Source organism: Aquarana catesbeiana, linkage group LG02 (genome assembly GCF_042186555.1).
Source record: "Aquarana catesbeiana isolate 2022-GZ linkage group LG02, ASM4218655v1, whole genome shotgun sequence".
Lineage (NCBI taxonomy): Eukaryota > Metazoa > Chordata > Amphibia > Anura > Ranidae > Aquarana > Aquarana catesbeiana.
Genome location: NC_133325.1, coordinates 502,906,778 through 502,918,894, shown reverse-complemented (window position 1 = coordinate 502,918,894; position 12,117 = coordinate 502,906,778). Strand labels below are relative to the sequence as shown.

General features: G+C 40.0%; 1 protein-coding gene across 7 annotated transcripts in view; it reads left to right on the top strand.

Annotated features, from left to right (window-relative positions):
- The window catches only part of TRAF3IP3 (TRAF3 interacting protein 3), a 140,574-nt gene that overhangs the window by 114,779 nt on the left and 13,678 nt on the right, over positions 1–12,117 (top strand). For all 7 annotated transcript variants that reach the window (XM_073615760.1, XM_073615754.1, XM_073615755.1 and 4 more), the window contains 2 exons: positions 3,296–3,436; positions 5,643–5,780. In XM_073615760.1, coding sequence (XP_073471861.1) covers positions 3,296–3,436; positions 5,643–5,780 — 279 coding nt within the window. The remainder of the gene's footprint in view (positions 1–3,295; positions 3,437–5,642; positions 5,781–12,117) is intronic.

Genomic DNA, 12,117 nt, shown 5'->3' with positions numbered 1-12,117 from the left:
TACTGATATGTGATTTTCTGACTTCTGCATATGCAAGATCAGTTTTATAGAGAGCACTAGTACTGGGCCCAGAGATTTAGAGGGACAGTGTTTACCCAGAATCTATGGTGCAGTTTAATTGTGGTAAACCTGTGGTAAAAGATGTGTACACTTGTTTTCTTTCTTTGAGCTGTGACTGATTTCCTTTTACTGTTTTGCTTTGATGCATCTTTGGTTTTTGCATATCTCATTTTACACTGGCATTTTTTAAAATTCTACCTAGATATACAATGTATGCCTGTTTTTGATATTAAAACCATGCCATTTTTTCATTGTTTTTTTCTTTATTTATGGAAAAGCGGATTCTTTTCTTCTTTTGATTGTGCAGTATAAAAAAAACTGGTTTTGGGCACCCAGGAGGCACAAGTGCAGCGTACAGCCTGCCAGCAGCCTGTCAAAATATCAGTCTGAAATACTCAGCAGTTTGTCACTGTTCCGAGTGGCACTCACATACAAAACCATATGTGTGCAGAGACTTGCACCCCAAATGCAGAGAGTCAGTGATCGGGGCATACAGCCTTGTACACATATGATCCTACATGCAAGTATCACTTGGAACAGCGGCTAGCCATTTACAGCCACAGTTTTCAGCCTGTCATTGATTTTGACAGGCTGCTGACAATAGGCTGTATGGCCTCTCATCCCCCCCAAAAACGTCCATTTGTTTACAGTCTATGGGCTAAACAAATACACACTTGCATATGCTGCCAACTACCTTTTACCGTGAGAGACACGGCTGCGGATGGGAAGTCCCATTCAAAGCAATGGGAGGCTGAGAGCACCCGCAACCATTACCGGCTGTTCTCATGCAATAGAACATGCAGTGATTACTTGCCTGGAGCCTTGCATGCAGTGATCAGCCCTGGATGCAGACTGTCAGATTACTGCCTCCACTGTATCCCACAGACTCAAGAACTTTGTATGTGTGTGTGTGTGTGTGTGTATATATATATATATGTATATATATATATATATATATATATATATATATATATATATATATATATATATATATATATATATATATAATATACACACATACACACTTCTTCTTTGCTGATAAATAAACTGTATGCACGTTTTTCATACATAGTGCAGTCCATTAACTTAAAACTTTTTTATGCTTCAAGCGTTGCACAGTTTCTAGCTGCTCATACAAGCAAAACTGTGCTTCTTGCTTTGTGTGTTTGCACTGTCATTAACAATGCATAAACTGCAAGTGTGGGCTAAAGGAATTTTAGGAGATCTTTAAAAAGTTACACATTCAATCTAATCCAGGGCCTGTTTCCTTAAAGTGATTGTAAAGTCTCGTTTTTTTTTTTTTCCAGTTAAAATAACAAACCTGATAAACTTACCTGCTCTGTTGCAGTGGATTTGCACAGAGCAGCCTGGAATCTCCTCTTCTTGGGTCCCTCGTTTGCTGCTCCTGGCCCCTCCCTCCTGTTGAGTGCCCCCACAGCAAGCAGCTTGCTATGGGGGCACCCGAGCCTAGTTACAGCTCCCGGTGTCCATTCAGACACAAAGACCCTCGCCCCTTCTCTCCCCTGCTTGGCTAGCTGACTATGATTGACAGCAGCAGCAGCCAATGGCCCCGCTGCTGTGTCTCAGCCAATCAGGAGGGAGAACCTCAGATGACTGAGACACTTGTGGACATCGCTGGACAGAGAGGGACCTCAGGTTAGTGTCAGGGGGGCTGCTGCACACAGAAGGCTTTTTATCTTCATGCATAGAATGCATGAAGATAAAAAATCCTTCTGCCTTTAACTACTTTAACCACTTGCCGACCGGCTCATGCCGATATAAGTCGGCAGAATGGCACGTACAGGCATATTAACGTACCTGTACGTTGCCCTTTAAGACGCGGCATTGTGGGCAGGCGCCCGCCACGAGCTCCGTGAGTGTGAATGCGGGTCCCACGGAATCGATGTCCGCTGGGATACCCGCGATCCTCTCACGGAGAGGAAGCATGGGGAAATGCTGATGTAAACAAGCATTTCCACATTTTTCCTAGTGACAGGACACTGATCACCGCTCCCTGTGATCGGAGCGGTGATCAGTGTCGTGACACACATAGCCCATCCCCCCCACAGTTAGAACACATCCCTAGGACACACTTAACCCCTGAAGTGCCCCCTACTGGTTAACCTATTCACTGCCAGTCACATTTACACAGTAATCAGTGCATATTTAATCGTACTGATCGCTGTATAAATGTGAATGGTCCCAAAATAGCGCCAAAAGTGTCCAATCTGTCCGCCATAATGTCACAGTCATGATAAAAATCGCAGATCGCCATCATTACTAGTAAAAAAAAATATATTAATAAAAATGCCATACAACTATCCCCTATTTTGTAGATGCTATAACTTTTGCGCAAACCAATCAGTAAACTCTTATTGCGATTTTTTTTTTTTTTTTTTTGTTTTTTTGTTGTTCTACCAAAAATATGTGGAAGAATACATATCGGCCTAAACTGAGGAAAAAAATGTTTTTTGTATATTTTTTGGGGATATTTATTATAGCAAAAAATAATGCGTTTTTTTGAAAATTGTCGCTCTTTTTTTGTTTATAGCGCAAGAAATAAAAAACGTAGAGGTGATCAAATACCACCAAAAGAAAGCTCTATTTGTGGGGGAAAAAAGACGGCAATTTTGTTTGGGAGCCACATCGCACGACCGCGCAATTGTCAGTTTAAGCGACGCAGTGCCAAATCGCAAAAAGTGCTCAGGTCTTTGGCCACGCAAAATGGTCTGGGGATGAAGTGGTTAAAGAGCTTCCTCTACTGGCAAACATGAGAATTTTTCAGCTGTAAAGAGAAGCTTGTAGGTGATATTGGGAGTATGACTATGGGTTGTTTTGGTGTCAAGAAGGAAGATCATATAATCATATTAGTGAGAAAAGTCTCCAAACTAAGGCCGGCTACAGACGTAGCAAATTTTTTTCCTGCAACCTTTTGTTACAGGAAAGAAATTTGCTTGATTCCCCCATCAACACAGACAGTGTTGACAGGAATCCCTTCCGCCAAGCCACTGTGTTCTCCTGGTGGGGAGGGAGCATGTAGAATCTGGCAACTTAGGTACATTCAGCCTGCTTATGCAGCGTTCGAATCTTGAACCGGCTATGGTCGGCTTAACTGGAAAATATAGAGTACAGTCTCCCATTTACAATGAGTGCACGATACATGATGTAATTATGTATACATTACAAAGATGAGCTACATTTAAACATAATGTACCATTTTATTTTGCCTTCACAGAACTTTCCAAAGACAGGAATAAAAAAGATTTTGATGGAGATGGAAGAAAACAAACAGAAGTATGAACAGAAGGCTAAAGAATCCCTTCAGAAATTAACAGATGACAAAATAGCAATGGGGAGACGTATTCAGAATACTCAGGTTTGTAACATCCATAATGGCTTGAAATATCTAAAACCTATATTTTTAAACTATGATAGAATAGGTAAAAAAAAAAAAAAATGCCAGAACTGCATTCTGAGAAATCTCTAAATCGTATAGCAAGTAGTAGGAAAGTAGAAATGTAAGCAATACCTTTCTTGTGGTTAACTAAATATATTTTGTGTTGTAATTTCTCAAAAATGACTACATTTAAAAAGCAGTGGTATGTCTGCACCGCACAAATTTATAGAATAGCGGTGTGTTTTAAAAATGTGCCATCAGTGGACTGCCTGCCAAAGTCACACGATCAGCTTTCCTTCAGTCACAGAGCTCTCTCTGCTCCATTATACAGAGAGAACTTCATGGGGCTTGACTGACTGCACTGCAGCCTGTTGTTTTGGGATGGGTCTGCATTATGCATAGTGCAGCAATGCATACGTGATAGAGGATAGAGAGATCTTATGCTATATAATTTTTACTGACTGGAATGGTACCAACTGATTGAAGAAAAGCTATGTAGCACCAATATTTAAAAAGGGCCCAAAATACATCCCTGGGAATTACAGACCAGTTAGCCTAACATCAATAGTATGCAAGCTCTTGGAGGGGATGATAAGGAACTATATACAAGATTTTAGTAATGAAAACAGTATCATTAGCAGTAATCAGCCTGGATTCAGTAAGAATCATTCTTGCCAAACCAATCTTTTAACCTTCTATGAGGTGAGCTTCCATCTATATAAAGGAAGGCCTGTAGACGTGAATATGGAGTTTGCAAAACCATTTGAAAGCATTTGACACAGTTCCCCATAAACGTTTACTGTACTGTAAGGTCCATTTGCATGGACTATAGGGTGAGTACATGGATTGAAAACTGGCTACAAGGACGAGTTCAGAGGGTGGTGATAAATGGGGAGTACTCGGAATGGTCAGGGGTGGGTAGTGGGGTCCTCCAGGGTTCTGTGCTGGGACCAATCCTATTTAATTTGTTCATAAATGATCTGGAGGATGGGGAAAACAGTTCAATCTCTGTATTTGCGGACGATACTAAGCTAAGCAGGGCAATAACTTCTCTGCAGGATGTGGAAACCTTGCAAAAAGATCTGAACAAATTATTGGGGTGGGCAACTACATGGCAAATGAGGTTTAATGTAGATAAATGTAAATTAATGCATTTGGGTGGTAAAAATATGAATGCAATCTATACACTGGGGGAGAAGGTCTGGGGGAATCTAGGATGGAAAAGGACCTTGGGGTCCTAGTAGATGATAGGCCCAGCAATGGCATGCAATGCCCATCTGCTGCTACCAAAGCAAACAGAATATTGGCATGCATTAAAAAGGGGATCAACTCCAGAGATAAAACAATAATTCTCCCGCTCTACAAGACTCTGGTCCGGCCACACCTAGAGTATGCTGTCCAGTTCTGGGCACCAGTCCTCAGAAAGGATGTACTGGAAATGGAGCGAGTACAAAGAAGGGCAACAAAGCTAATAAAGGGTCTGGAGGATATTAGTTATGAGGAAAGGTTGCGAGCACTGAACTTATTCTCTCTGGAGAAGAGACACTTGAGAGGGGATATGATTTAAATTTACAAATACCGTTCTGGTGACCCCACAATAGGGATAAAACTTTTTTGCAGGAGGGAGTTTAACAAGACACGTGGCCACTCATTAAAATGAGAAGAAAAGAGGTTTAACAGTTCTTTACTGTAAGAGCGGCAAGGATGTGGAATTCCCTTCCACAGGCGGTGGTCTCAGCGGGGAGCATCGATAGTTTCAAAAAAACTATTAGATAAGCACCTGAACGAGCGCAACATACAGGGATATACAATGTAATACTGACATATAATCACACACATACATAGTTACATAGTAGGTGAGGTTGAAAAAAGACACAAGTCCATCAAGTCCAACCTATGTGTCCACACATAGGTTGGTCTTTTTTCAGCCTCACCTACTATGTAACATCTCCTGTTCTTTAAAATGGAAAAATTCCAAATACAAAAATAATATTATGACCTCCTAAAATGTTGTGCAAGTTTATTTTTAAATGGTTTTATTGAACTTCAGCTTGTTGTAGCTGACTGCAGTGACTGGATAAATGACCATAGTCATGCTACCTGTATTTATTATAGTTACCGACTGAATGGAAATTCTTATCTTTTTATTATAGTTACCAACTGAATGGAAATTCTTATCTTTCAGATGTCCTTAGCAGTATCAACAGATGAGTGTGAACTGTGGAAAGAAGAATACGAAAAATTAAAAGCAGATTGGATTGAACTTAGCAGCAAACACTGTGAACTGAAGAACGACATGAATGTTCTGCAGAGTAAACTTAAGGTATATCCCAAAATCTTGTGTGCTGCAAAAAAAGGGCTTTGGTTATTATAAAACATGGAGGCGTGTTCTGCCCTCATAAATAAATATCTCAGTGTGCATATTTCTACATATATGCATATGAACATGGTTTTCTTTACACTATGTATAGATCTATCCAGTACCACTTTAGGCTTCATTCACACTTGCATATGACTTTGGCTTTGACCAGTGATAATGCACAACTGTTGCACACAAGTTGCATTGTATAACATTTTAGGTACAGCTTTCATGCAACTTCTGAGGATTAACATTAAAGTCTATGGCCCTCAAGTCGCATGAAAGCCAGGCCAAAGTAGTTAATGAACTACTCTGAAGTTGCTGCAACTTTAAGTCGTGCATATATAAATGGGTTTTATTGGAAAACATGGGGAATGACTTGTCATGCAACTTCGATGTCCATAAGTGTAACTGGAGCCTTAAGGCCGGATATAGATGGTTTAAATTTCAGTCAGTTCAGCAGGAACCCGCCGAGATTCGAATCATGTCTGGGCAGGCTGAATATACCAAGTTGATTGATCAATCAACTTCGGTACAACCAACCTGCCGGATTTTACATGCGATTATCGCTAGCAGCTACTATAGCCACTAACGATAATCACTGTCTTCTCCCGGCGGGGGTGGCTTCCCCGCCAGAAGAATACAATGGTTCGGCAGGAGGGATTCGCCTGTCAACAGCGTGGTTGCAGAAAAGAAATTTGCTCAATCCATGGTCTACCTAATTAATGAAGTACTAATGCGCTACCAAAAAGTGTTACTGACAAGTAAAAGAGCTTAGTGTAAAGTGCTTAGTGAAACAATAAAAAGCAGCTAAACTTCTGTAGTGTTGCCAACACCAGTAAGTATGTGTATATGTAATGAAGCAGTGCTAATTAATTAAAAATAACCGGGAATAAAGTGCTAATTACTTGAAGATGACCGGAAATAAAGTGCTAATGAACAAAGATACCAGAAATATTTCCCAAAGTGTATCTTATCAAAAAACAATCCTATAGATATATTCAATCAAGATAATAATCAGTAAAAAAAATATTCAGTATAAATAATAAAGTGCATCACATCATAATAGCATTCAACATAAATAGATTTGGTGAAAAAAGTCCAATAGTAAAATGCATCCAAAAGAATCTAATGATTCAAAGAGATAGTCAGTCTCTTATTCGAAATTTAAATCAATAAATTCCTGTGCAGGCAAGCGGAGATTAGGGGGAGAGGGACAGGTAAGGGAGTCCAGTTGACAGATGTAAAGTGATGATAAATAAATAGTCCTTTCAGAATCCTCCCCCAGTGGTACTAGCCTCTCACCTTATGGATAGACCCCAACGGGTCTAGTAGTACATCAATGAATGACAAGACAGTTCCTTTATCCACCTTGATGTATCCAGGACAGGGAATCACTGCAGCTTTTCCTCCAAACTCCGTCTTTTTCCTGAAAGGAAATATCTCCAGGTCCACGGGATCAAGAGCAGAAAAGACGATTCTCCATAGTGTAGTAAGTTTTTTTTTTTTTTTTTTTTTAAAGATTCTTGCGTTTATTAAAAAATCATCACATTTAAAAACGGCATCACAGGCCAAACAGCAAAAAGTGTCTAAAAAGTAAGGACTTTCGGTCACGGCCGTAACGGGAAGTGACGTCACCAAGCTCCTCCCAACACGTTGCGTCACAACACACGTGACCTTATCAAGCGTATAGGAGCTAAGTGACGAAGGTGAGCTTAAATACTGCTAATCATCATAGTAACAACCTTGTAGTCAATAATGGCCTAAGTATATGCAAAACGAGCGGTGGAAGCAGAGGTGTCTGGAAATAGCTAAAACAGAAGAACAAATCGCTCAGGTTCTCACAAATCTATAACACTAATAAAAACAATGGTATAAAAACAGGCAATAAAAACCTATAATAAAGTATTGATACTAGACAAGAGACAATGAGAAATGGATTCAAATTGAATTTAGCGGGAAAAAAATATATATAAATAAATGTAAATAATAATAAACATAAAAATAAATCAAATAGAAATGAAAATAAAAAAATATATTATTTTCATTTCTAATTTATTTATTTTTTATTTTTATGTTTATTATTATTTATGTTTTATTAATTTTTATTTTTTTTCCCGTTAATTTAAATTTGAATCCATTTCTCATTGTCTCTTGTCTAGTATCAGTACTTTATTATAGGTTTTAATACCATTGTTTTTATTAGTGTTATAGATTTGTAAGAGCCTGAGCGATTTGTTCTTCTGTTTTAGCTCTTCCCAGACACCTCTGCTTCCACCGCTCGTTTTGCATATACTTAACCCATTATTGATTACAAGGTTGTTACTATGATGATTAGCAGTATTTAAGCTCCCCTTCCTCACTTAGCTCCTATACCCTTGATAAAGTCAGGTGGTTGTGACGCAACACGTCGGGAGGAACTTGGTGACGTTACGGCCGTGACCGGAAGCCCTTACTTTTTGGACACTTTTTTTGCTGTTTGGCCCGTGATGCTGTTTTTAACTGTGATGATTTTTTACTAAATGCAAGAATCTTTTTTTAAAAATTTACTACACTATGGAGAATCTTCTTTTCTGCTCCTGATCCTGTGGACCTGGAGATATTTCCTTTCAGGAGAAAGACCGTGGAGTTTGGAGGAAAAGCTGCAGTGATTCCCTGTCTTGGATACACTAAGGTGGATAAAGGAACCGTTTTGTCGTTCATTGATGCACTACTAGACCCGTTGGGGTCTATCCATAAGGTGAGAGGCTAGTACCATTGGGGGAGGATTCTGAAAGGACTGTTTATCATCACTTTACATCTGTCAACTGGACTCCCTTAACTGTGACTCTCCCCCTCATCTCCGCTTGCCTGCACAGGAATTTATTGATTTAAATTTCGAACAAGAGACTGACTATCTCTTTGAAACATTAGATTCTTTTGGATGCATTTTACTATTGGACTTTTTTCATCAAATTTATTTATGTTGAATGTTATTATGATGTGATGCACTTTATTATTTATACTGAATAATTTTTTTATTGAATATATCTATAGGATTGTTTTTTTGATAAGATAAACTTTGGAAAATATTTCTGGTATCTTTGTTCATTAGCACTTTATTTCTGGTCATCTTCAAATAATTATCACTTTATTCCTGGTTATTTTTAATTAATTAGCCCTACCTAATTAATGAATGCTAATCCAGGCTAAGAAGGTGTTTTCTTGGCTGTAGAACATCTGCTGCTGCTGAATGGAGGAGGTTACATGGGGCAGATCTGAATAATAACTGCGAATGAGTAGCTTCAGCTAACTGAATAAATAGCTACCTCGACTTCATCTTTTTAACCCTTTGGCTGCCAATGACTTATACAATGCCTCATGGCTTTCCCTCTCTTGACTAGCCTATGACATATGCAATAGCAGCCATAAGCTTGTTTTACTTTTTCCTGTAGGTTCGCTGTGAACTAAAGCAGTGATTTAGGCATCCACAAAGCCACCTGATCAACCTAAGAAAACAAGTGTCCGCTGATCTGACCTATCACATTACGTCCAGCCCTAATTACCAGTGCACAGGATTAATTGCCAAGTTTTCAGATTCAACATGGCAAGCAGGGAACACAACTGTGGAACATGCTTGAACATAACTGATTTGCTGTGAATCCACTAACCATGGAAAGGCAGATATTATTGTCCAAGAACAGGATAGGAAGTTTGAAAGTGCTAGTTACATAATCCCATCCTTGTATTAAGAAAGGCTTCTATGGGCTTATGAATACTTGAGCAGAGGCCCATACAGTATAAAAAGCTATTTTATTTATGTGTCCTGAGCAACATAGAGCTGCATGTAGGCAGTCTGTGTTGAGGCAGCGGCCGTACAGACTCACTTAGATAACTGAATTTGCCAGGCATGCAGGGACAGGCGCATGGCCTTGAACACATACAGTGTGCAACAGTCCCTGCATATCTGTCAAATTATTAGAAGTGAGTCTGTACAACTGCTACGTCTCCATTGACTAATAAAGCCGTTCCATGGCGTTCCGGAGACTTAAATGGTTCTTCGCAATGTATGGGCCTCTATGCCCATGCGAATGAGCCCAAAAGTATTAATCTTTTATTTACATGGCTGAAGGTTTGAGTTGTCAAAATACCAGGATAGAGATGTTAAAGTGATTGTAAAGTCTCGTTTTCTTTTTTTTTTTTCTTAAATAACAAACATGTTATACTTACCTCCTCTGTGCAGTTGGTTTTGCACGGAGCAGCCCAGATCCTCCTCTTCTCAGGTCCCTCTTTGCTGCTCCTGGCCTCTCCCCTCCACCGAGTGGCCAGCAGCTCTCTATGGGGGCACCCGAGCCGCATCAGAGCTCTGTGTATCCATTCAGACACAGAGCCTCAACCTGGCCCCGCCCCCTCTCTCCCCTGATTGGCTGACTGACATTGATTGACAGCCACTGGAGCCAATGACGCTGCTGCTGTGTGTCCCAGGCAATCAGGAGGAGTGTCCTGGAAGGCTTAAACAATTGTGGACATCGCTGGAGAGAGATGGGGCCCGGGTAAGTAATTAGGGGGTGCTGGGGAGGCTGCTTCACACAAAAGGTTTTTTATCTTAATGCATAGAATGCATTAAGATAAAAAAAAACCTTCTGCCTTTACAACTCCTTGTAAATACATACGTCGGTCCCACAAACACTCAAACAGCGAACATCCCACACATGTAAGGTATCGCCGTGATCGTCAGATCATGGGCAGTAATTATAGCACCAGACCTCCTGTGTAAATCTACTTGTAAAGGCTTTTAAAGTGTCGCTTATGGCTAGTAAAATGTACGTTACTTTGGCACTGTTGCACAGGTATGCACAATTTTAAAGCGTGACATGTTTGGTATCTATTTACAGAGCATAACATCTTTTATATTTTACCCAAAAAATTGGGTTATGTATTGTGCATTAAAATTCGAAAAAGTTAACTTTTTCCAAATTGCGAAAAACCACTGCACAAATACCGTATACACAAACGCAAATACTGTATAAACAAAAAAAAAATGAAAAAAAAAACACCAATTTATTCTCTAGGGCCCCTACTTTAAAAAAATTTATAATGTTTGGGGGTTCTAAGAAATTTTCTAGCAAAAAATACTGATTGTTACAAGTAAACAAAAAGTGTCAGAAAAGGCCTGGTCTGGAAGTGGAGAACACAAATTGCCAACATTGTGCAACAGAGAACACAAACCTCCCGCAAGGCGAATTTATTGTGGGTTTTGGTTTCCTCCTCCATGACAGACAGGCCATGAATGAGCAAAGATCTTCCTTGAGGTACAAGACGACAGCTAAGGTCTGTCATCTTGGGCATTTGCTGAATCATCTTCCACAGTCAGATTATCTGTAGTGCCTACTTCCTCCCCCCTTGTCTGGTCAGTAAAAAAGCGTGTCATTGTTCTGGATAGAGAGCTGGAGCCTTGTGAGGATTCTGAGCCTCAATATGTTGCATTCTAAACAGCTCTGGTAAGTTGTACCCCAGTTGTGAGTGTAGGGTCTTGCTGGAAGACAGAAATTGTCCAATCTTCCCCATGATTGCAGTTTGACCCCCCCCCACCACCACCACCACATGCTGTGTCAGAGCCTCACTACTAAACGGACATCTTTTCTGCACTCTAAGCCACATTACCAACTTTATGTGTATTTATTGATTATAGAAAATAGGTTAGGGGTAGGGGAAACATGCACTCCCCGGAATATATGACAAAAAAAAACACTTAATGTGCCAGAGGTGAGCCTGTTGAGCTACCCTCAAATAATACAGTGACATCCAAACACCTGAAGATGTATTTATTTAATCTATAGCTCAAACTACTGTAGCAGTTGTAGCATTTCACACCATAGTTCTTTATCATAAGGTCTTACAAGTAGTTTAAAAGGGAACCATACATTACTTTTAAGTCAGCCATAGACAGTGTGATTTTTCTTTCCTGCAAGCATGGGTTGCAGGGAAGAAAATCGCTCAAATTGCCCCATCAACAATGTCCTTATTGGTGGGGGAATCCCTCCAAGGAGCTATTGTGTTCTCCCGGTGGGGGGGAGCTGTCCCAGCTGGGAAAACACATAGTGATTATTGTTAGCAGCTATAGCAGCCACTGGCAATAATTACATGAAAAATACAACAGGCTGGTTGCACCCAAGTTGATTGATCAATCAACTTGGATACACTCAGCTTGCCTATACATGGTTCGAATCTCAGCTGGTCCCTGCTGAACTGGCTGAGATTCGAACCGTCTATGGCCAAAAAAAATCTGAATGACCAAGAGCCACTATAGTTTGCCTTTAAA